The sequence below is a fragment of the Mandrillus leucophaeus genome, unplaced genomic scaffold, assembly GCF_000951045.1.
Source record: "Mandrillus leucophaeus isolate KB7577 unplaced genomic scaffold, Mleu.le_1.0 Scaffold169, whole genome shotgun sequence".
Classification (NCBI taxonomy): domain Eukaryota; kingdom Metazoa; phylum Chordata; class Mammalia; order Primates; family Cercopithecidae; genus Mandrillus; species Mandrillus leucophaeus.
The window spans coordinates 4,956,554-4,982,462 of NW_012101687.1; the positions used below are offsets into that span (position 1 = coordinate 4,956,554).

At 37.5% G+C, this 25,909-nt stretch overlaps 1 protein-coding gene across 2 annotated transcripts in view; it reads left to right on the forward strand.

The window, feature by feature from the left end:
• Positions 1 to 25,909, forward strand: part of RAB3IP (RAB3A interacting protein) — a 62,433-nt gene that overhangs the window by 25,269 nt on the left and 11,255 nt on the right. For both annotated transcript variants that reach the window (XM_011976629.1, XM_011976630.1), the window contains exons 4-6: positions 15,905 to 16,000; positions 23,601 to 23,678; positions 24,300 to 24,503. In XM_011976629.1, coding sequence (XP_011832019.1) covers positions 15,905 to 16,000; positions 23,601 to 23,678; positions 24,300 to 24,503 — 378 coding nt within the window. The remainder of the gene's footprint in view (positions 1 to 15,904; positions 16,001 to 23,600; positions 23,679 to 24,299; positions 24,504 to 25,909) is intronic.

Consider the following 25,909-nt stretch of genomic DNA (forward strand, 5'->3'; position numbering starts at 1 on the left):
GCGATTATTGGTTGTTCCTTTCCATGTTTAGTACTTCCTTCAGGAGCTCTTGTAAGGCAGGCCTGGTGGTGACAAAATCTCTCAGCATTTGCTTGTCTGTAAAGGATTTTATTTCTCCTTCACTTATGAAGCTTAGTTTGACTGGATATGAAATTCTGGGTTGATAATTCTTTGAGAATGTTGAATATTGGCTTCCACTCTCTGGCTTGTAGAGTTTCTTCCGAGAGATCCACTGTTAGTCTGATGGGTTTCCCTTTGTGGGTAACCCGACCTTTCTCTCTGGCTGACCTTAACATTTTTCCTTCATTTCAACTTTGGTGAATCTGACAATTTTGTGTCTTGGAGTTGCTCTTCTCGAGGAGTATCTTTGTGGCGTTCTCTGTATTTCCTGAATTTGAATGTTGGCCTGCCTTGCTAGGTTGGGGAGGTTCTCCTGGATAATATCCTTCAGAGTGTTTTTACAACTTGATTGAATTCTCCCTGTCACTTTCAGGTACACCAATCAGATGTAGATTTGGTCTTTTCACTTAGTCGCATATTTTTTGGAGGCTTTGTTCATTTCTTTTTACTATTTTTTCTCGAAACTTCTCGCTTCATTTCATTCGTTTGATCTTCAATCACTGATACCCTTTCTTCCATTTGATGGAATCAGCTGAAGCTTGTGCATGTGTCACGTAGTTCTCATGCCATGGTTTTCAGCTCCATCAGGTCATTTAAGGTCTTCTCTGTGCTGTTTATTCTAGTTAGCCATTCGTCCAATCTTTTTTCAAGGTTTTTAACTTCTTTGCGATGTGTTCAAACATCCTCCTTTAGCTCGGAGAGGTTCGTTATTATCAATCTTCTGAAGCCGCCTTCTCTCAACTCATCAAAGTCATTCTCTGTCCAGGTTTGTTCCGTTGCTGGCGGGGAGCTGCATTCCTCAGTTGGAAATGCAGAAATCACCCATCTTCTGTGGTGTTCACGCTGGAGCTGTAGACTGGAGCTGTTCCTATTTGGCCATCTTGGACCCATAGATTGTGTGTGGTTATTGTAAATGGGATTGTGTTCTTGATTTGCTCTCACCTTGAATGTTATTGGTGTATACAAATGCTGCTGAATTTTGTACACTGACTTTGTATCTGGAAACTTTACTGGAGTCATTTATCAGTTCCAGGAGCCTTTTGGCAGAGTCTTTACAGTTCTTTAGGTATAAAATCATATAGTCTGTAGGAGAGGTAGTTTGACTTCTTCTTTTCATGTTTTGTTGCCTTTTACTTTTTTCTCTTGCTGGATTCCTCTGGCAATCCAGAGTGGGCATCGTTGTCTTGTTCCAGTTATCAGGGGGAAGCCTTCCAATTTATGTCCATTCAGTATGATTTTGGCTGTGTCATAGATGCTCTTATTATTTTGAGGTACATTTCTTTGATGCCTAATTTCTTTAGGGTTTTTATCGTGAAAGGATATTGGATCTTACTGAACGCTTTTTCCTCATCTGTTGAGATGATCATATGGCTTTTGTTTTTAATTCTATTTACGTTGTGAATCACATTTATTGACTTGTGTATATTGAACTAATCTTGCATCCCAGGAATAAAGCCTACTTGATCGTGATGAATTAAGTTTTTGATGTGCTGTTGGATTCAGTTTGCTAGTATTTTGTTGAGGATATTTGAATCTGTGTTCACCAAGGATATTGGCCTATGTACTTAAGTGTGTCCAGGAGGTCTGCCTGGGCATGGAGCAGAGAGGACCCGCCTATGCCAAAGCCTCTGCTCAGGAGGAATGAGGCAACTCAGGCTGCCGAACCAAGCATGCAGGTGATTTGAATGGCTGGAGATATGCCTGGGCATGTGGCAGAGAGAATCTCCCTACCCTAGGATCTCTAATTTTTGTGGTAGCAGGTATTATTCTTTAGTTTCTATGTTTAGAACTCTCTCAAGGGTATCTTGTAAGGCTCATCTAAAGGGAACGAATTCCCTTAGCACTTGCTTGTCTGGAAAATGTTTTATTTCTCCTTTGCTTATGAAGGTTAGTTTGACAGGATATGAAATTCTTGGTTATCGGGGGACCAGCCCCCAATATTTCAACATAGGTTCTTTTCTATTTTCCCTAAGTGTCGGCCGGTCTGAGAAATAAAGAGAAAGAGTACAAAGAGAGAAATTTGACAGCTGGGACTCTTGGGGTGACATCATGTATTGGCAGGTTCCATGATGCCCCCTGAGCCACAAAACCAACAAGTTTTTATTAGGGATTTCAAAAGGGGAGGGGAGGTACAAACAGGGAGTGAGTCACAAAGATCACATACTTGAAAGGGCATAAAAGATCACAAGGGGAAAGAGACAGAGCAAGATCACAAGGCCAGGGCGAAATTAGAATTACTGATGAGTTTCCATGTCCCGCTGAGCACGCATTGTCATTGATAAACATCTTAACAGGGAGCAGGGTTCAAGAGCAGACAACCAGTCTGACTAGAATTCACTAGGCTGGAATTTCCTAATCCTAGCAAGCCTGAGGGGCGCTGGAGGAGACCAGGGCATATTTCATCCCTTGTCTTCAACTGCATAAGGCAGATGCTCCCAGAGTGGCAATTTTAGAGACCTCCTCCTAGGAATGCATTCCTTTCCCAAGGTTATTCCTTGCTGGGAAAAGAATTAAGTGATATTTCTCCTATTTGCTTTCTGCAAGAAGAGAAATATGATGCTGTTTTGCCCAGCCTTGCAGGCAGTCAGAGCTTATGGTTATCTCCCTTGTTCCTTGAAAATCACTGTTATCTTGTTCTTTTTTAGGATGCCCAGATTTCATATTGTTCAAACACACGTTTTACAAACAATCTGTGCAGTTAACGCAATCATCACAGGGTCCTGAGGCGACATGCATCCTCAGCTTACAAAGATGATGGGATTAAGAGATTAAAGATGCATAGGAAATTATAAGAGTATTGATTGGGGAAGTGATAACTGTCCATGAAATCTTCACAATTTATGTTCAGAGATTGCAGTAAAGACAGGTGTAAGAAATTATAAAAGTGTTAATTTGGGGAACTAATAAATGTCCATGAAATCTTCACAATTTATGTTCTTCTGCTGTGGCTTTAGCCGGTCCCTCCGTTCGGGGTCCCTGACTTCCTGCAACACTTGGTTAGAATTTCTTTTCTTTCAGAATGCTGGAAATAGGTCCCCAATCTCTCCTGGCTTGTAAGGTTTCAGCTGGGAAGTCCAAAGCCTGATACGGCTCCATTTGTATGTGATTATGTAATCTAACCTTTTTCTCTGTCTTTAAGTATTTTTGTTTGTTTGTTTTGTTTTGCATTAACCTTGGACAGTCTTGTGACTATGTGCTGTGGCGATCTTCATTTTGGATAGTATCTTCCAGTTCTCTTGATTTTTTTGTATCTGGATGTTTACTTTTCTAGCAAGGTTAGGGAAATTCTCTTGAATTATTCCCTCAAATATGTTTTCCAGGTTATTTACTTTTTCTTCTTCTTAGGAATGCCAATAATTCATAGGTTTGATTCTTTTATGTAATCCCATATTTCTCAACGACTTTGTTCATTTTTTAAAATTCTTTTTTTTTTTTTTTTGTTTGACCAGGTTAATTCAAAGACTATTTTTCAAGCCCTGAAATTCTTTTTTTCTGTTTGGTCCCATCTGTTGCTAAAGCTTTCAATTGTATTTTCAAATTCCTTAAGTGGATTTTTCAGTTCCAGAAGCTCTGATTTCTTTTGAATATGTTTATTTCTTCTTTTATTTTCTGGATTGCTTTAGAAGTTTCTTTTATGTTGATTGTCAACTCTGTCTTGGATCTCATTGATCTTCCCTGCAATTCATGTTTTGAATTCTTCATCTGTCATTTCTGAGTTTACATTTTAGTTAGGAACTGTTGCTGGAGAGCTAATGCTATCCTTTGGTGGTATTACTACATTTAGAGTTTTCATTGTGCCAGAATTCTTTCACTGGTTTCTCCTTATCTGGAGATGGTTGCAGTTCTAATTTTTGTAATTATTTTCATGTGGGTAGAATTTTTTTCTTTGCCTATAATTGTTTTTTTCTTTTCCTTTCTTTCCCTCCCTGTTGGGGTGTGACTGTAGAGAATGCTGGATAGATTCTTTTGGTTTTGCTTCTATAGTTCTGTGCACTTCTTTCAGCAGGTTTTATATTGGGCTGTGCATCTGACCTACAAGCCAGTAGATGGTGCTTATAAGAGTCAGCTGTAGCCAGTGCTGCTGGGTATATACTTGTTTAATGGCAGAAACTCTCTGTTGCCTCAGGCGGTGGTCTGAGCTCCCTGCTTAGCTCCAGGAGGATGGGGCCATGATTGGTGAGAAGGACTGGGCAAATCTGCAAAAGGTTCACTCATGGCAAGCACAAATACCAGTACTGAGGGTGAATCCAATGGGCAGCTACCAGGTACCCAGAAGTTTGCCTAGGCATGGAGCTGGGAATCCCCTTCAGCCCTAAGTTCCCTGCATGGGGAATGGGGTGGCCTAAATTCTTAATCTAATAGAGTTGGCGCTCCAGGTGCCTGGAGGTCTGCATGGGCGCGGAGCAGAGAGGACCCACCTATACCAAGGCCTCTGCACAGGAGGAGTGAGGCAACTCAGGCTGCCTTACCAAGCATGCAGGTGCTTTGAATGCCTGGAGATCTGCCTGGGCATGTGACAGAGAGAACCCCCACAGCCCCAGGATCTCTGCACAGGAAGGGTGGGATGGCTCAGACTGCTGATTCAGGTGAGTGGGATCTCTGAATGTCTGAGATATGCCTCTGTGAAGTGGAGAAGACCCCCTTTAACCAAGATTTCTGCACAAGAGGAATGAGGTTACTCAGGCTCCTGAACCAGACAAGCAGGTGCTTTGAATGTCTGGAGATCTGCTTGGGCATGTAACAGAAAGGGTCCCCCTACACCAGGATATCTGCATGGGAAAGGTGGTGGGGCAGCATAAGCTGCTGATCGAGGCAAGCTGATTCCCTGAATGTCTGCAGATCTGCTTGGGTGTGTAGTGGAGAGGATCTCACCATGCCATGATCTACATCCAGGAAGGATGGTGCCAGCTCAGGCTGTTGAACTAAATGTGCAGGTGCTCTGAATACCTGGAGATCTGCCTGGGCATGGACCAGAGAGGGTCTTGCTGTACCACAGTCTATGTCCAGGATAGGGTGGGGTGGTTCAGGCTACTGATTCAGGTGAGTGGGTGTTCCAAATACCTGGAGATCTGCCTGGATATGGAGTGGAGAGGGCTCTGCTGCACCACAATCTATGTCTATGATGGGTGAGGTGGTGCAGGCTGCTGGTCCAGGAAAGTGGGTGCCCCAAGTGCTTGGAGATCTTCCTGGGAATGGAGCAGAGAGGGCCCTGCTGTGCTACAATGTATGCCCAGGAAAAGTGGGGCTGCTCAGGCTGCTGGCCCAGGCAAGTGGGTGCTCTGAATGCCTGGATTTCTCCCTAGGGTGGAGTGAGAGGACTCCACTGCACTGTGATCTCGGGAACAGGCTGAGGCACCCAACAGTGTCTTGCGAGGATCAGTTCATGTTGCCAAACTGGCCCTGGCTGCAAGCCTTGCTGCCCAGGAGAAACTGCAGTGGTAGTAGCTCTCCTCCTGCCCCAACCCTGTGACTGGGAAGAGCACAATTCCAGTGCCTACTGCTGAGGTACTTCCCACAGTTCTGCTTGTGGAGGCCCTGACCCCACTCTAAAACAGGTGCTCCAATCTCTGTTCTAAGACTAAAATGCATGAATGGCCATGCTGCCAGATTGTCAAAGAATGGCTAACTTTGTATGTGCCCTCGTGGGGTTTGGCTGTGTCCCCACCCAAATCTCATCTTGAATTCCCATGTGTTGTGGGAGGGACCCTGTGGGAGATAATTGAATCACGGGGGGAGGTCTTTCCTGTGCTGTTCTCGTGATACTGAATAAGTATCACAAGATCTGATGCTTTTATAGGGGAGAATTTCCCTGCACAATCTCTCTTCTCTTGTCTGCCACTGTGTTAGATGTGTCTTTCACCTTCCGCCATGATTGTAAGCCTCCTCAGCAATGTGGAACTGTAAGTCCATTAAACCTCTTTCTTTTGTAAATTGTCCAGTCTTGGGTATGTTTATCAGCAGTGTGAAAATGGACTAATACATGCCCTGATTAAAAATGGCATTCTGCTTTTGGTCCTGAGTTTGGGAACATGTCTGCAGCTTTTCCCAGTTTCTTTCCCTCATAGCATCTCCAAGACTGTCTCCAAGTTAATTCCAGGGATTGGGAGAAACAAAGTGCTCTCCTTCAGCCAGGATAGCTCGGAACCCCGGTGGACAGGTGAATCAGAGGGAAGTTCTCTGCCTCTCTCACCTACTGGGACTTCACTCACTTTTATCAGCCAGACACTATCACGGGGCCTATTTGTCAGCATTCTCCTCCCTGGGATCTGGGGTGTCTTTTGTGATTCTGGTAGATCTCTGTTTTCCTTTTATGCCTTATCTTGTGACTTCCAAGTGACTGTGTCATGCTCAAATCCTCTAATCCACCATGTTGGTGAAGCAGAAAACCAGAAACAAATATTTATTGAATAACCAAAGTACTCCCCGCATTACACCAGGTTGTGTAGGGCGCAAAAATAATATAGATATGTCTCTCTTTAAGGAGTTTACTAGTTGGGGAGAAGTGGCATATGTTTTATGATGATGTTTCATTGATTCTGAGTTGTACGTTTTTTTCAACTAACATCTCTGAAGTCAGTATAAGTCTTAAAATTGCAGTCAGCTAGACATTAATCATGACATTTATCATTGCTTTCTTGTGTGTGAACTTGTCATAGCTGTGTTATAAATGTAATTGAATTATGTGAGTTGGGTTCCATATTTGTGATCTTAATTACTGGGTTAAATATCTTCAAAAGGATCTCACTGTGATATGACATCAAAACGGAAAGGCACAAAAAAGCACAGTTACATATGATAAAAGTCTATGTCTTCATCAGTTTAAAAGAGTCTTCCTATAGGTTTAAAATAAAAATTCCAGTTGAAAAAAAGAATATTATAGATTCATTAATAACATATTTTTAATGTCTAAAATGTTTTTCTAAAAAATGATGAAGTCTTGGATTTGATGAAATACACTTGATTATAGAGTCCTGATATTCTGTGTTCTAAATATACTGATCCCTTGGTATCCATTGGGGGTTTTGTTCCAGTCCTCCAAATCTGCCCCCCACCCTGCCGGTGACACCAAAATCGATAGATCCTCAGTTGCATAGTGTTTGCATATAACCTATGCATATTCTCCTGTATACTTTAAATCATCTCTACATATAATACCTAATATAAATGCTGTGTAAATGGTTATTATACTGTATTGTCTTATAGAAATTTGTATTTTTATTGTTTTTTCTCAACGTTTTTATCTGTGGTTTGTTGAATATGCAGATTTGGAACCTGCTGATGCAGAACCTGTGTACACAGAGGGCAAACTGTATCTCTCAGATTTCTTGTCTCCAGTATTACCTCTTTGAATCTATATCTCTTGCTTATAATATTGCAGTGATTAGTTTTGTCTCTTTCCAGTCTTCTTTTTTTAACCCAGACATAATGTCCAAGTTACCATTTAAAAAAAAGTTTGATTTTTAACTGACAGGTAGTAATTGTATATATTTATGCGACACAGTGTGGTATTGTGTATGTGTATATATATACACACACACACACACACGTACATACACACATTGTATAATGATCAAATCAGACTAAATAGCATTGCTATCACCTCAAATATTTATTGTTTCTTTGTGATGAGACATTAAAAATCTCTTCTAGCTATTTTGCGATATTCAATAGATTATTAACTATTCACCCCTGCTGTGCAATAGAACACCAGAACTTATTTCTCCCATTTAAAGTGTAACTTTTTATCTGTTTACCAACTACTCATTTACTGTTACCTCATTCTACTCCTCCCTACTTTTCCCAGCTTTTGATAACTGCTATTCTATGCTCTACTTCTGTGAGATCAGATTTTTTAGATTCTGCATATGAGTTCGAGGTCATGCAAATATTTGTCCTTCTGTACTTGCCTTATTTCACTTAACATAGTGTCCTCTAGGCTTATCTATATTGTCACAATGACAGGATTTCATTCCTGTTTATGGCTGAATAGTATTTCATTTTGTATATATACTGCATTCAAAATAATCCAGCCGGGTGTGGTGGCTCATGCCTGTAATCCCAGCACTTTAGAAGGCCAAAGTGGGAGGATTGTTTGACCACAGGCATTCAAAACCAGCCTAGGCAACATAGTAAGACCCCATTTCTGCAAAAAATAAATAAACCGGACATGGTGGTGCATGCCTGTGGTCTCAGCTACTTGGAAAGCTGAGGTGGGAGGATTGCTTGACCTTCTGTGGTTGAGGCTGCAGTGAGCTGTGATCATGTCACTGCATTCCAGCCTGGGTGACAGAGTGAGACCCTGTCTCAAAAAAAAAAAAAAGTTCATTCTCTGATGAACACTTAGGTTGATTCCATGTCTTAGCTATTGAGAATAGTGCTGCAGTAAACTTGGGAGTGCAGCTGTCTCTTTGACATACGAATTTAATTTTCTGTGGATTTTATTCCCAGTAGTGGAATTACTGGATACTCTATTTTTAATTATTTGGGGACCCTCCATACTGTTGTCTGTAATGGCTGTGCTAATTTATATTACCACCAACACTGTATAAAAGATTCCCTTTCTCCACATCCTCCTCAGTGTTTGTTATTTTTTGTCATTTTGATGATAGCCATTCTAAGTGGGTTGAGATGATACCTCATGGTGGTTTTGATTTGCATTCCCTTAATTATTAATGATGCTGAGCATTTTTTCATATACCTTTTGGCCATTTGTATGTCTTCTTTTGAGAAATGTTTATTCAGGTCTTTTGCCCATTTAAAATTATGTTATATGTATTTTTGCCGTTGAGTTGTTTCCGTTTCTGGGAGTGAGTGCCAAATTCCCTGTTATTGTATGACAGTCTATCCTTTTAGGTATATTCATATTTGCTCCAATGTAAGGTGCATATATATTTGTAATTATTATGTCATCTTTATTGGCCCCCTTATCATTATGTAATACTCTTGTTTCTTTTTACAATTTTTGGCTTAAAGTCTGTTTTATCTAATATAAGTATAGGTAGCTACTCTTGCTTTCTTTTGTTTTTCTATTTGCATTGAATATTTTCCCTTTCAGTCTCTGTATGTCCTTACGGAGGATTTGAGTCTCTTGCAGGCAGCATAGAGTTGGGTCTTGTTTTTTAAATTCATTCAATCTCTCTGTTTCTTATTAGAAATTTTGATCCATTTACATTCAAGATTATTAATAAGTAAAGACATACCTCTGCAATTTTGGTACTTCTTTTATTGTTGTTTTGTAGATCCTTCCTTCCTCTCTGGGTGTCTTCTTTGTGGTTAAGTTATTTTCTCTAGTAATACGTTTTGATGCCTTGCCTTTTACTTTTAGTGTATCTATTGTAGGATTTTGCTTTGTGGTTACCATGAGGCTTAAAAAAAACATAACCAGTTATTTTAAACTGCTAACAACTTAATTTTGATTGAAAAGAAAGAAAACGTACATTTTAACTCCATTCTTTTCCCACATTTTGAATTTTTGATGTCACAATTTATACCTTTGTATATTGTCTCTTAACGAGTACTATAGTTATTATTTTTAATAGTTTTGTTTTTTAGTCTTAATACTAAACATAGGAGTGGTTAATATACCACTATTACTATATTAGAGTATTCTGAATTTGTATGTTTACTGACTTGTGCCAGTGATGTTTATACCTTCAGAAGTTTCTTTGTTACATGTTAGGATTCTTTTCTTTCAGATTAAAGAAATCCCTTTAGCATTTCTTGTAAGACAGTTCTGATGGTACTGAATTCCTTCAGCTTTTGTTTTTCTGGGAAACTTTTAATCCTCATTTCTGAAAGGTGGCTTTGCTGGCTACGGTATTCTTGGTGTTTTTGTTTGTTTTTTCCTTCAGCTCTCTGAATATATTCTGCTTCCTCCTGATCTGCAAGGTTCTTGCTGAGAAGTCTGCTGCCAGGCATATTGGAATTCTTTTATATATTAACTTACTTCTTTTCTCTTGCTGCTTTCAGAATCCCCTCCTTGTCTTTGATCTTTGACAGCTTGATTATAATATGCCTTGGGGTAGTCTTATTTAGGTTGAACATGGTTAGTGATCTTTGACTTTCCTTTATCTGGATTTTATTTTTCTCCAGGTTTTAAAAATGTTCTGTTATTATTTATTTGGATACGCCTTCTACCCTTTGTCTTTCTTTATTCCCTGTTGAACTCCAATTACTCAAACATTTTCTCTTTTGATGCTATCCCATAGATATCCCATAGATCTTGTAAGCTTTCTTCATTTCTCTTTAGTCTTTTTTTCTTTTTTCTTCTCTACCTGTATGTTTTTCACTTATCCTGCCTTTGAGCTCACTCATTGTTTCTTCTGCTTGGTCAATTCTGTTGTTGAAGCTCTCTATTGCATTTTTCACTGCTTTCACTGCACATTCCAGCTAGGGAACTTTTTAAAAAAATTTCTTTTATTTATTTATTTTTTATTTCAGTGTCTCTGTTAAATTTTTCTGATAAATTTCTGAATTGTTTATCTGTATTTTCTTAAAGTTCACTGATGATCCTTAACACAGCTAGTTTGATTTTTATTCTGACAGGTCACACATCTCCATCTTTTTAGGGTCTGTTATTGGCAACTTATTTTGTCTTTTTGGTGAGGTCATAATTCCCTGATTGTTCTTAATGCTTGTGGATGTACATTGATGTCTGCTTATTAACAAATTAGTTATTTATTCAAGTCTTTGCAGTGTGACTTTGTGCCCATCCTTCTTCAGTGGGCCTGTCTAGAAATCCAAGAGTGGCTGTTGTCAAGCCTGTGAGTACTGCAGCCATTTCAGCGGTAGAGGGCGCCTTAAGCCCATTTTTACCACGAGTCTCCCGAGGGCTTCCAGGATGACATGGTGCTCCAGCCAGGATATACCTGATGATCACTCAAGGTAGGGGTACCCTGACTGTGAGAAAGTTGGCCAATGACCCGAACCTGGAAGCCTGTCCCATTTGCTTAGACAGATGCATGTTTCCCAGCAGCTCCCTGCACAGATGGGATAGTTCCCCAACTGCAGCAAAAGGAACTGGAGCTGAGACTGGGACCCCTTATATTCTGCTGTAGGGTGGAGGCTGGTTGAGCTTGCCCCAGTGGCCCACATCCATGCTTCCCAGTAATTACCTGCATGGATGGGACAGTTTACCAACTGCAGGGAGAGGGGCTGGAGCTGAGTCTGGGCCCCTTCTCTGCTGTGGAACAGAGGCTGGCAAACCTCCAGGGTAGCCCAGGCAGGCAAGCTTCCCCCAGAAGCTCCCTGCACAGGTGGGACATTTCCCTGACTGCAGTGAGAGAGGCTAGAGTGGAGAGTGGGATCCTTTAGGACCTGCTTTGGGACAAAGGCTGACAGGTCCTTCAAGGAGGCTCAGACAGACAAATCATTCCTGGGTTGTGGATATGGGTAAATCTTTCTCTGGGTCCTTGTGCAAGCAGTAATAAACTGGGCCCATGGCTGGGTGACCGAGGGGTCGGAGCCAATTTACGGGATAACTTTCAGATCTGCTGCCAAGACCAATGCCAGTGGGCAGATGAAACTTCCTGCTTAGGCACTAGTGTGCTTGATTCCTTCTAAGTCTTTTTTTTTTTTTTTTTAATTAGTATTTTGGAAGGTTTGATTTTTGTTTTGTTATTTTTAATCAAATACATTTATATATCTTAAAAGTTCTTTATATACTACCTTTGTTTCCTGCCATAAACAATACTAAACTGTTTCTTCCCTTTTCCTGTATCATTTAATTTTAGTTACAAGTATTATCTTAATGCCAATCACTATGTTCATAAATGTACTTGGGTTTATCCCAATTGATTTGAGAGCTTCAAGTTGTAACTCTTTTTTCCAAGCAATACTTAAGAAGTTAGTACACTTAATTTCACCTTTCTTGTAATTTTTTTGTTTTTTAAAAATAATATGTGTTACTTTTACATCCCTTGAGCTTGTATCATTTTTATACCATTTTGTCAGTTTTATCTCCATTTTTAAAAAATTGACACTATTTTTTAGAGCAGTTTTAGGTTCACAGCAAAATTGAAAGTACAGAGTCCCCATATACTTGGCTGTCCCCACACACGCACAACATCCCCCACCATTAACATCCCCTACCAGAGTGGAACATTTCTTAAAATTAATAAACCTCCATTGACACATTGTCTCCCAAAGTTCATAGTTTACATTAGGATTTACTCTTGATGTTGTACATGCTGTGGATTTTGACGAATGTATAATGACATATATCTACCATGATAGTATCATACAGAGTAGTTTCACTGATCTAAAAATCCTCTGTGCTCTGCCTGCTCATCCCGTTCTCCCCAAAAACCCTGGCAACCACTGATATTTTTAACATCTCTGTAGTCTTACCTTTTCCAGATTGTCATACAGTTGGAATCATATAGTGTGTAGCCTTTTCGGATTGGCTTTTTTCACTTAGTAATGCACATTTAATCTTGTATGTCTTTTCATGGCTTGTTAATTCATTTTCTTTTAGCAGAAAATGATATTCCGCTGTCTGGACGTACCATAGTTTATCCATTCACCTCATGAAGGCCATCTTGGCTGCTTCTAAGTTTGGGCAATTATGAGTGAATAAAGCTGCTATAAATGTGTGTGTGCAGGTTTTTGTGTGGACATGTTTTTGACTAATTTAGGCAAATACCAACAAGTGTGATTGCTGGATCCCATGGTAAGAGGATGGTTAGCTTTGTAAGAAATTGCCAAACTATCTTCCAAAGTAGCTTTACCATTTTGCATTGTCACTAGCAATAAATTAAAGTTCCTATTGGTTCACATTCTCTTTAGCATTTGATATTACCAGTTTTAATGCCCCAAAGGGGGATTAAAAAACTATATTGCCATCACAGTTACAACACCACTAACTCGTTTTCTGAGTTTTGGCCATTCTAGTAGGTATGTAGGGTATCTCATTGCTTTTTGTTTTGTTTTTTCTTTATGAGATTGAGTCTCGCTCTGTCGCCCAGGCTGGAGTGCAGTGGCGCGATCTCGGCTTGCTGCAACCTCCGCCTCCCGGTTTCAAGTGATTCTCCTGCCTTAGCCTCCTGAGTAGCTGGGATTACAGGCACGCGCCACCATGCCTGGCTAATTTTTGTATTTTTAGTAGAGACAGGGTTTCACCGTGTTGGTCAGGCTGGTCTCGAACTCGTGACCTTGTGATCCGCCCGCCTCAGCCTTCCAGAGTGCTGGGATTACAGACGTGAGCCACCACACCCGGCCATCTCATTGTTCTAATTTGTGGTTCCTTAATGTGATTATCTTTTCTTTCTTTCTTTTTTTTTTTTTTTTTTTTTTTTTTTGAGACGGGGTCTTGCTCTGTCGCCCAGGCTGGAGTGCAGTGGCGCAATCTCCGCTAACTACAAGCTCCGCTGCCTCCCAGGTTCGTGCCATTCTCCTGTCTCAGCCTCCCGAGTAGCTGGGACTACAGGCGCCCGCCACCACCACCACGCCCGGCTAATTTTTTTGTATTTTTAGTAGAGACGGGGTTTCACTGTGTTAGCTAGGATGATCTGGGTCTCCTGACCTTGTGATCCGCCCGCCTCGGCCTCCCAAAGGCCTGGGATTACAGGCGTGAGCCACCGCACCCGGCAATTATCTTTTCATATGCTTATTTGTCATCTGTGTATCTGTCTTCTCTGGTGAAGTGTCTGTTTTGGTCATTTGCGCAGTTTTTAATTTGGTGGTTCTTTTCTCACTGTTGAATTTTAAATGTTCTTTGTATATTTTGGAAGCAGTAGTTTATCACATAGGTCATTTGCAAATTTTTTTTCCCAATTTGTGTCATGTCTTCTCATTCTCTTGATATTCCCATCTTTTAGTTGTAGTTCTAAAGTTAGCTGTATTTTCTTCTTACCCCAGTCCATCATGTTACGGCTTCTCCAGTTTTTTTTTTGTTGTTGTTTTTTTAATCTGAAACATTCTGTGGTCCACTCAGGCAAGCTCATAGGAGAGACATTTTCTAAGGTCTTACAGCTTTATGACTTTGTGGTCATACAATTGAAGGACACTTTTGCTGGTTATAAAATACTCAGCTCATATTTTTTCCTTTGAGTATCTTAAAAATGTTACTTCATTGTTTTCTAACATAAATGTTGCCGTTGAAATTTGGTTCCAGTCTGATTTTTTTTTCCCTTATAGGTGACTTGGCTTTGTATTTAACTTAATTATTGTGATAACTTTACATATTTTTGTTTCCCATGTTTAAATGATCTGGATTTCCCTGGACTATTAGGAAGAGGTTCCTATGAAAGAATAAATCAGGATAGCTTTATCAGTTTACATTTGAAGGTCTTTCTCCTCTGTTGTTATTGGAGTATGTGTGTAGCCCCTTTGTCTCTTAGGTAATCCTTGGTCAAAAAGGTTTTTGTTTTCTAGCGCACTGTTTCTGAGAGCTTTACATGCTTAGCATCCCATCAGAGGATACTTATTTTCTCTTTATAGTATTTTCTGTCAACTGTTCCCTTTGGAACTTTGCCACTCCCTTCTCTCTTTATATCTGATCCTTCTTTCTCACTGTCTTCATTATCTTGCAGTTTTGTTTGAGATTTCAGAGTTTTTTCCCCCTTAGGGTGAGACTGTCCTTCTGGTGAGGGCTCTTTTTTACATACTCCTCTAAGATGCTTGAGGGTTTAGAGCTTCATAGCACTCTTTGCTGCCTATAGGACTGACTATACAGGTTTTTGCACTCACCTGCAACTTGGAGCTTGTGTAAACCTTTTCCTTTCTCTCCATTTATTTCTTAGATTTGCTGTTCGAGTTTTTTCCAAAGATAGAGGCCTGTGCTTGTGGAGTATTTCTTGGTGACTTTTGAATTTTGTTGCTTTGTAGAGTACCTCTGTTGTAGCTTTAATTTCCTGCTGCTTTTGTACATCTGGTGATCATGCATTGTGAGCAATTTATCCACATTCTCTTAATATTCTGAGAATTATGGAGTTTCTCTTTTACTTAGTTTCATTGGGCTCTTCTCATGTCCCTGTTGGTATATCTGGTTTTTAGGAATTATCTTTGGGGAGTTAAAAGACTGTACTGCCACCACAATTATAAACCACTAACTTGTTATTTTATTAGTTTAATTGTGACTAATATGTAAGGAGCTTAGATTTTTTTTCTCCCTGTGTTTGAAAGGTTAGGGCTACTTAAGCATACAAAATTGCGTATTTTTAATATCTGAATAAGGGAATTTTAAATCATCTGTATGTGACCTGGTGAGGAGTTGAATATAAATGTAGAATGTGATTTTTGTTAACATTTTTCTTGATTTTAAATGCAAATATACATCGTTTATATCTAGTTACATTGTTTAATGGGTATAGTCTCCTAACAGCTGTTTTAGATAAGTGCAGTATGGTACATGAAGTTACCTGTAAGTAAATAGCTTTTAAAGTAAACATGAAAAAAGTGAATTTTTATTGAAATTAATATGCATTATTCCCTGCTTGATGGAAATAAGTATGTATAGCAAAAAGTTAAAGGAAAAAAGAATTAAGTCATTTATTTTCACCTGTAATATATATTTTTATATATTATATATGTAATATATAGTTTTAATTTTTGAATATTTTATGAAAGAAATGTGAAAATTTAATTTGTTAGTTGGGATTTTCTGTAATTTTGGACTTGCCTGATTGTCTTCCACATAGCAGGTGCTAGATAAATATTTTCAGTGTGAACATTGTAGGTAGCGACAGTATTCATATTTTATAATTTTATTAGTAAAGATTATGTAGTCTGCTGAATCTAACTTCCAACTATGGAGATCCAAAATAAAATTATCAATTTCTCTTAGGAACTGAAGTTAAAAGATGAAGAATGTGAGAGGCTTTCAAAAGTGCGAGATCAACTTGGACAGGAATTGGAAGAACTCACAGCTAGTCTATTTGAGGTTGGTCTATTTACATCTTGGCCAACAGCAGCATCTTGACTTTTATATATTGACAAAATTGTATTTTGAGGGAATCTTGAAAAAGATTTGCTTAGCTTCATGTATATTTATAAGTCCTCTAAGCAAAAGAGAAATCTTTAAGCAATGTAGAATTTACAACTTAAAATGATGTGAAAAGAAATAAAAAACAACTATGGGCTACCAGTATCAGATTGTTTAAAAATGTATGTGTGCAAAGAAAGGAGGCAAATTTTAGTATTGATTTTTTATTTTACCAAGTATTTATGGGCTACTTTAGATTAACTACATATGACTGTACAACTAAGAGGGCAAACTCTGAGATAGTCATCTTATATGGGATAGTTTGAGAAATGGTAGAAGGCACATCTGCTTGTAAAAAGGCATGCTTTTTATATCCAGCCCGCCACCAGGAAAAGTTTCTACCTAACTGGAGCAGTGTTTCTCCATAGGGGTGCCACTGACATTGTAGGACGTTTAGTGTCCTTGGTGTATTAGGGTTCTCCAGAAAAACGGAGCCTATACATATACATATATAGAGAGATACAGAGAGAGAGAGAGAGAGAGGGACAGAGGCACGCATTATTATAGGGAGTTGACTCTTGCTATTATGGAGGCTGGCAAGTCCCAGGGAACCACAGTGGAAGTCACAGCAAACTGGAGACCCAAGAAGGCTGATAGTGCACTTCCAGTCTGACTTTGAAGGTCTGAGAACTGGGAAGAGCAAATGTTTCAGTTTGAATCTGAAGGCAGAAAAAAAATCTCTTCCTTGAGGGAGGGTCGCCCTTTTTTGTTCTATTCAGGTCATCAACTGATTGGATGAGGGTTGCCCACATTCTAGAGGGACGTCTACTTTACTTGGTCTACCAATGTAAATGTTATTCTTATGCAGAAACATTCAGGATAATGTTTGACTACATATTTGAGCACCCTGTGATTCAGTCAAGTTGACATACACGATTAACCATCACAATAGGCTTTGCTCAAAAAAGTGCTAGTAACACCCCCTGATCATTTTGACAGCATACAAATACCCCTGGTGGGCGAGGTGAGGGTAGTACTTCCATGAGTAAGAACTGTTGCCATAAAGTGTCTCCTTTGGGTTAAGATCTTGAGTCTTGAGAAGTTCCTTAACAATAACATTGATGTGTTACTGGAATGGCTAATGCCATTATCATTTAACGATACATATATATTTTTCCTAAAGATTTGTTCTGAAAACTTTTATTATAATCAACTTGTGGCGGGGGTAAATTCCATCACCTTTTGTTATTTTTATTCATAATCTATTTCACAGTCTCAGGTATATATATTCTTACATAGTTGTAACTTAGTATTTTGTGTTTTTCTAAGTAACATTTTTAATGTTACTGCACCATCACTGATTGTAATGATAGTCATCATCTACTGGGTGCCTGTTCCACAACTTTTGTCATCACAAGTAACATTGCACTGAATGTCTTTAGATATGTAGGACTTTCCATGCCTTCTCTGCTCCATACCCTTTTGCCTTCTTCTCTGTCTTTTTAGGGTCATTTTCTTTCATGAACATTTTAAAACTAATTTGTTTATTTTCTTAGCTAGCTAGTCATTGGAGATGAGAGGAGAATAAATTTAAGGATAGGAAGAGTGGAAAGTTGAAGAGGTAGAATAGAAGCTATGTGACTTGTTACATTTCTGTATAGAAGGTTATATAGAAACGTAAGATTTTTCTTCCAGTGTTGTCTGACTGAAAGAAAATTTTGTAGTGATATGGATATTAGGTAAAAAGGCAAATATATTGAGCTATTTATGTTAATTTTTATTTCCTGACTACTTGCATTTAATTCAACCCTGCTTAGTTTCACCCCTCTGCACAAATATGTATGTTCTGTTACATGAAATAGCATGAGAAAAAACAGAAAGAAACTTCTCCCTGTAAGTAGCAAGATGTGAAGGACCAGAAATGCAGCTTATGCAGTTAGTGAAAAAGCGTATCTAAAAAATATAGTTTGGAGTCTCTAACCTTTTCTAACCCAATGGTGGCTGTTAGCATTGACACTGTGGCTACTTTCTGGAAAACAAAGTACATTGATTAAAGATGATTTTGGTAATGAAGAAAGTTGTATTCGAACTGATTATATATGAATCTTGGAAAAAGTGCTCAAAGTTTTTCTTTGGTCTTAATTGTGCCTTCATGATCTGTTTACCATTGTCTTATGAAAAGATACTTTTTTTGCACTTTATATATGTGTGTGTGTGTATGTGTGCATAACTTTTTAAGAATTAAAGATTATTCTGAATAAACTGAATATGCACAGTTTTGGTAAGCCTGACATGTATATTCAAATTAGGAGTCTATTATCCTAGTCTTCAATATAATTATACTTTGTATATAACAAAGTTGAGTTTTAAAAGTATCAAATACTGAACAAACCTCAACAGTTATGTTTTTCTTCTAACACCTTCAATTTTGAGATAAGATAAAATTAAGTCAGTTGAAAGAATACAAAGCAGTCTACATCTCACATGGAGAAAAAAAGTAGTCTTAAGAAGTTTGTTTTATAAGCCAGTTTTAGTAAATGTTTATGATATGTCTAGTTTTCTCTCAACAGTACTATGACGCATATAGGGCAGATTATTATCATTTTATCTGAGAAGAAAAGTGAGGCATAGAGAGGCTAATGAGCAATGCAGGCACTCATATTCATGATCCTAACTCTTGCTTTATCTGCTGTGAAAATCATAAATGGCATTTCTGTTTGTCTCAAACCACAGAAAAGAAGTCATCACTGGGGCCTCTTATTTCTTCGTTCCACACTCAAATGATCAGTTAAGTCTTTTGATGCTACCTCCAGGACATAGAACACATCACCTTCCAAGCCACCATCATTTGTTAGCTAAATCAATAGATGCCAAACTTTTTGAACCTATACCTGATCAGTACAAGAAAAATTTGAGCATATTACCTCCATTATGATGAAGATACCTAATATTTAGTGAGAGTTCCCTATGTGCTAGGCAATAGGCAGTGTTCTATATGAACATATATACGTATTTATAAATTATACACACTTGCTAACGGACATACTAATGTGTTAACATATGTTGTAAATACACATTTTAAAAGATAAGACAATAAAAATGCTTAAAATTTTTATTATGGTACAAAAATATTTTGTTCTCATTCAAACAGTTAAACACACACATGTTTTATATATACTTAGTGAGAGGATTGTGATTGAATATGTTACTTTATTTTAGAAAATCTTGTTTTGACAGTTTATAATCCAGATGAAGGTCTGGTCTGAGTTCTGTTTTCAAAAGTAGATCTAATACTGCTGATAACTCACACATCTATTGGTCTGATATAAGAAATACATCTTTCCCTATTTTAAATCATTATTTTGTCATTATGAGATTTCATCATGCAAACATTGGTAGAGTATACTTACACAAACCTAGATGTGGTACAGCCTATTACACACCTTGGCTATCTGATATTGCTTATTGCTCCTGGGCTACAAACCTATACAGCATGTTACTATACTGAATACTGTAGGCACTTGTGACACAGTGATAAATATTTATGTATCTAAACATAGAAAAGGTAAAGTAAAAATAAATATGGTATTATAATTTTATGGGATCACTGTCATATATGCAATCCATTGTTCACTGAAATGTTATGTGGTGCATGACTGTATACATGCACCTGACATCAAAGCACCTAAATGTATAAAACAAACTGACAGATCTGAAGGGAGATACAGCAATACATTAATAGTAGGTGACTTCAATACCCCAGTCTCTCTAATGAGTAGATTATTCAGACAGAAAATTAATAAGGAAACAGCAGAACTGCATAACACTATAGACCAAATGGATCTAACAGATACGTATGGAACTTTTAACACAACAGCAAAAGAATATACATTCTTCTCAGGTGCACATGAAACGTTCTCCAGTATAGTTCATGTTAGATCACAAAACAGGTCTCAAATTTAAGAAGATCAAAATCATTCTACGAATCTTTTCCACTCAAAATGGAATTCAATTAGGAATCAGTAATAGTAAGAAAAAAGGAAAACTCAAATATGTGGAAACTAAACAATGATATCCTTTTGAACAACCTTTGAGTCAAAGAAAAAATCAAAAGGGAACTTGAAAAGTTTCTTGAGACAAATGAAACTGAAAACACAACGTACCAAAACTTATGAGATGCAGAAAAAGGAGTACTAAGAGGGATAAAGGCCTACATTAAAAAAGAAGAACAATATCAAACAACCTAACTTTATGCCTCAAGGAATTAGAAGGAGAACAAACTAAGTCCAAACTTAGCAGAGGGAAGGGAATAACAAAGATCAGAGTAGAAATAGAGAATAGGAAAATAATAGAAAATATTAAGAAAACCTGAGTTTGTTTTTTGAAAAAAACCGTTAGCAAGACAAACCAAGAAAAGAGAGGACTCAAATCAGAAATGAAAGAGGAGGTATTACAATGGATGCTTCAGAAATAAAAAGGATCGTAAGTGACTTTTATGAACCACATGCCAGTCAATTGGATAATCTAGAAGAAATAGATAAATTCCTAGAAACTGAATCAGTTTTCTGGAATCAAATTCCAGAAAATGGAATCAAGAAGTAGAAACAAAAAAGCCTAAGACTAGATGGCTTCACAGGTAAATTCTACCAAACATTCAAAGAAAAATCAGTGCCAATTCTTTTTACACTGTAACAAAAATAGAAGAGGAAACACTTCCAAACTCATTTTATGAGGCCAGTATCACTCTGATACAAAGCCAGTAAATGTACCACAAGGAAAAAACTACAGGCCAATATTCCCGATGAACATAGGTGCAGAAGCCCTTAATAAAATGTTAGAAAATCAAATTCAGTAACATATTGAAAGGATTATACACTATGACCAAATGGGATTTGTCCCTGGGATGCAAGGATGCATCAACATAGGCAATCCCACTTCCAGGTATATATCCAAAAGAAAATCACTGTCTTGAGTTATGTGTACTTCCATATTCACTGCAGCATTATTCACAGTAGCAAAGTTATGGAAACAAGTTACATGTCCATTGATAAATGGATGAAGAAAATGTGGGGGGTATGTGTGTGTATATGAATACTACTCAGCCTTAAAAGAAAATGGAAATCCTGTGTTTTGCAGCAACATGAGTGAACCCGGAGGAAGTGAAATAAGCAAGACACAGAAAGACAAATGCTACATTATCTCACTTATATGTGGAAGCTAAAACCCTCGAGCTCATAGAAGCACAGAGTAGACTGGTGGTTGTCAGGAGCTGGGAAATGGGAGAAATGGGAGATGTTGGTCATTGGTACAAAGTGTCAGTTATGCAGGATAGATAAATTCTGAAGACCCAATGTACAGCATGACTATATTGTATGTGACAAATTTGCTAAGAAGGTAGATCTTGTGTGCTCACCACCTCCCGTCCAAAAAAAAAAGGTAACTTAGAGGTTCTGGATATGCTAAGAGAAAAACAAAATGATATGTATATTTCAGTGCTCATATTTATTAAAGCAGTGACACTAATTTGTGTATTGTCTATGGCTGCTTTCACATTGCAACAGCAGAGCTAAGGAGTTGCAACTGAGGCTGTATATGTATACATAGTGTTTGGCTCTTTACAGGAAAAGTTTACCAACTCCTGGTATAGGTGATACTTATATCATTTTCAGCTTCAGAAGGACAGTGTGATGGAAAATTTTCACTTTTTTGAGTCTACCTTTTGATGTTTTTTGTCAATTTAAAAAAAATTCTGTAAAAGTTCTGCATGTTATCTTTTTAGCAACTGATCCTGCCCTAGTCTAGTGCTCATCTTTCCTTTTGGGGCTCCAGTTACATGTGTGTTATACCATTTCACTGTAACCCTTATGTGTGTAGTGGAAAAGTCACCTAAAATTTCTCATCACTTCTAAGTTTACTTCACTGTTTTGTTCTCAAATACCTTCAAACACATTTTAAAAACAAACAAAAAACTTGTAGCTTTCTAATCGTTCTCTGTTGGAGGTTTGGTCCAAACCGTATAATCCACTATTAATGAAAGCAGAGTCCATTTCCAAAAATTTAGCCAACTATTCTCTCCATATTATGAATTACTTTTGCATTTAAAGTTAAAATGTTACTTATCCTGAAGGGTCAGATTAGCTGTGTTTATTATTTTTAAAACATCACCAAATAGTCTTCTGTTGACAGCCACTTATCCCAGAAAAATTCAGCAAATCTGAAACAATTGTTACTTTTAAAAGGAGACTGTTTAACTCATTAAATTTGACAGCTCTTAAGGACTTTGCCAAGATAGCCAGAATAATAGTGCATGGAATATCTTCATGGTTAATATCATTTTGTTATAAATCATTGATAGTAAAGATTCTCCTATTTAAACTAATATAAGCTGCAAATTCACATTCATGGGCACATGCAAACTGCAATCATTACAGTAGTGTAAAAGCAAATGAACGAATGGGAAACAGTCAAACTCTGATGTAAAGAACCTCCACCTTTCCATTCTACCTCTGTGTATTTTGGTAGACCTAGTGAGGGTGCCATTGTCAAACTATTCATTAAATATCTTTGAAGCTCATTTCCTTCCTTCCTCTGATAAATTGTAAATTGAAGTTCTAAAATGTAAGTTCTTAAATCCCAGGGCACTCTCTCAAGCACCCTATATATATGCTTCCAGACCATTCTTAATCCCTTATAGGGATTATTCTATACAAGGGCATCATCTTTTAAAAATAAAAAGATCATGTCTTCCTTAACAAAACTGTAAGGCTTCCTTAACAAAACTGTAAGGCTTCATATTGCATTTAGAATAAAACCCGCAATTCTTACTCTGATATTTTATTTGATTAATCAGAATATAAGCTCCTTAAGAGCAGGGACTTTGTCCTTTCCCAGAATGTAATCAGCATCTGGAGCAGTACCTCACGAAGAGATGACATGGGTAAATGTCTCATGAATAAACATTATATGAATAAAATGAATTAAATACCTAGAGTTTCATATTTGTAGTACTCGAAGATTAAAAATCTATTAAAGGGTAAACTCTGATTTGCCTTTTTAGGTTGCTCTGCACAAAATTGTCAATATAATTTTGTGAATCTTTTTATTAAAAGCTCTAAGGCTTCTTAACTGTCATTACTGTAAACTGCAACATTATTGGTGTGTTAATGTTTTTACTTGTCCCTCCTGTATGTCTTTGCTATGACTAATAAGAACATATATAGTGATCACATTATAAAAAGCTGACTGCAAAGGAGTTGGCTTTGACATGTTGGTCATTGTTTGCCTTCATCACATTTACCGTCCTTACGCAAGCATTAATCAGGATGATTGATCTCAACTTGGCTGCCTCAGTGGTAATAGGTCCTAAAAGAAGGCACCTATTCCTAATGCCTCATAGTTGTATCTGTTGTCAACTGCTGCTTCCATAGTTGATATTGAGTACTTATTTTCAGGCTAAATTTTGGTAGTATATGTTTGCTTCAATCATAAACACTTGGCAAAAGCTTTTTGAAAACAAATGCTACTTTGTTTCTAAAATATGAGATGTTAACTTTTTCAGGAAGCTCATAAAATGGTGAGAGAAGCAAATATCAAGCAGGCAACAGCAGAAAAACAGCTAAAAGAAGCACAAGGAAAAGTAAGTTTTTGCTGCTCTTAATAGTATAAAATAGTGGTGACTGTTTTAAAGATACCTTAACATCTGTTGGATTTTATTCTGATTGTAAAGTAGTGCTTGTTTTCAATTTGGAAACTACAGAAAAATAGAAGAAAATAGCTACTATGTAGATATAATTAATAGTAAACATTTGGTGTCCATTTATATGAGAACCAAATGATTTAAAGCCTTGTAAATCACATAAATTATCCAAAGGATTATAGAATCACATTTTAATGTTAATACTTAGTTTTTAAATTCACTGAGAAAAGCCACCTAAATGTTATTAGATTTTACTGTTTTAGGAGTGAACTTCTACAACTAGTCATAAGCTATTGTATTTTGAAGATTTTGAAAATTCACATAAATGTTAGCTATTTTGGTAATTTTCAAAATTTGATTTGACATTGTGAATAATAGATAAATCCAAACCGTATGGAAACATCGAAAAACTTGATTTTAGTTTCTCTTTATTACTCCACAGGACATACAAATTACACTTACTTTTCATCTTTGAAAGTGTTTTGACCAGATTGCTAATATTTAGCTGCATTTGTCATGAAACATATTTAATGTATGTAACTATGTTGATTTCTTTCCAAGATTGATGTACTTCAAGCTGAAGTAGCTGCATTGAAGACACTTGTATTGTCCAGTTCTCCAACATCACCTACGCAGGAGCCTTTGCCAGGTGGAAAGACACCTTTTAAAAAGGGGCATACAAGAAATAAAAGCACAAGCAGTGCTATGAGTGGCAGTCATCAGGACCTCAGTGTGATACAGCCAATTGTAAAAGACTGCAAAGAGGTAACTCGTCAAGGACTGTCCCCTCTGACTCTGTTGATACTTGTTAATTCTCATCACTGAGGTGTCAGTTATCATTTTTGCCAGCAAAATTTTTAGTACAAAATATGCAGTATTAAGATGGGGGAGGCTTTATCTAGAGCTGGCTGCTTTCAGGGATTCTTCAGTTCCATTTTCTACCTGGCTGACCTTGGAGTACCTGCTAGAAACTTGGTAAGTTTCTTAATCTCGATATTTCATTAAGGGAGGAAACTGTCGTGTGTTGTCTAGAGGAGAGTGGGTGGCTTTAATGATCTGGCTGGTCAACATTTATTGCTAGAGTGCACTTACAAAGTATGGATATAAGAAATATGTGAAAATAAGATGATTTTCTTAAAGATTAATACATTGCTTTTATTTAAATTCAGAGAGAGAATTTTATATCAGCAAAGGAGTCCTAGAGTTAATTCAGATAATTAAGCAACAAAAAATAGAAATAATGGTAGCCTTACAACTACGTAAGGCTGGAAGACATTTTGCTAAGTGAAATTTCAAGTTATAGTAGAACAATTAGTATCATTTTTGATCCCAAATTAGGTTTCACAGTTCAGCCAGTCTCAGTTATTCAGACACTTACAACTATGTAAGGCTACCATTATCATGTATCCATAATAATTAAAAATTTAAAACGAAATAATGGGCTGGGCGCGGTGGCTCATGCCTGTAATCCCAGCACTTTGGGAGGCTGAGGCCGGAGGATCACTTGAGGCTGGGAGTTCGAGACCAGCCTGACCAACATGGAGAAACCCCGTCTGTACTAAAAATACAAAATTAGCCAGGCGTGATGGCGCATGCCTGTAACCCCAGCTACTCGGAAGGTTGAGGCAGGAGAATCACTTGAACCTGGGAGGTGGAGGTTGCATTGAGCCGAGATTGCACCATTGCACTCTAGCCTGGGCAACAAGGCAAGGCTGCATCTCAAAATAATAATAATAATAATAATAATAATAATAATAGTCTTATTATTTTAAAAGATATGTAATAAAGATAACTGAAATAATATATAAGTATTTTGAGCTGTTTAGAGTAAAAATTGTTTTTAATCATTGTATACTGTAAGAAAGCATTTCTAAGAGGATTGATCAATAATTTATGAAGCTTTCCCATTTCTTCTTAGAAGCCGTCTTTTACATTGTTGAATTCAAGTTCATCATTAATCCTGAAGAAATGTGTGTGCTTGTTAAATTTTTGTATGGAAGTCAGGAGTTTATTAAATGGAATAACCAATGTTGTTAACCTGTTGTAATTGAATTGCATTTTGACTAATTATTAATAAGAAAGATGCTACTAAGAGAGAAGTTCAATACTTGGTTAAATATGAATGTAACCAAATCCAAAATTCACATTGGTTTCTGTGAAGTATTTAAGAA